We start from the raw sequence: 207 nt of genomic DNA, 5'->3' as shown, positions 1-207 counted from the left end.
ATTAAAGTAAGCCCCTCCCCCAGGTGTGCGTGGCCTGCGCCTTCGGCCTCCTCCGCGTGAGCTCCCACGTCTGCGGCCACACCAAGGACTCGCATTTCCTCGGCGTGGGAGTCCTCGTGGCCGCCATGATGGTCACGCCGCTGCTCCTCATCTCGTACATGATGGGCAAGATGCAGATCCAGAACACGTACCTGGTATGAGGCGCGA

At 62.3% G+C, this 207-nt stretch overlaps 1 protein-coding gene across 4 annotated transcripts in view; it reads left to right on the top strand.

Moving 5' to 3' along the window:
- Positions 1-207, top strand: part of LOC119588472 — a 6,542-nt gene that overhangs the window by 3,802 nt on the left and 2,533 nt on the right. For all 4 annotated transcript variants that reach the window (XM_037937119.1, XM_037937121.1, XM_037937120.1 and 1 more), the window contains exon 3: positions 24-194. In XM_037937119.1, the coding sequence (XP_037793047.1) occupies positions 24-194 (171 nt within the window). The remainder of the gene's footprint in view (positions 1-23; positions 195-207) is intronic.

Source organism: Penaeus monodon, chromosome 24, assembly GCF_015228065.2.
Source record: "Penaeus monodon isolate SGIC_2016 chromosome 24, NSTDA_Pmon_1, whole genome shotgun sequence".
In the NCBI taxonomy this organism is placed as follows: Eukaryota; Metazoa; Arthropoda; class Malacostraca; order Decapoda; family Penaeidae; genus Penaeus; species Penaeus monodon.
This window is presented reverse-complemented; position numbering and strand designations above follow the sequence as displayed.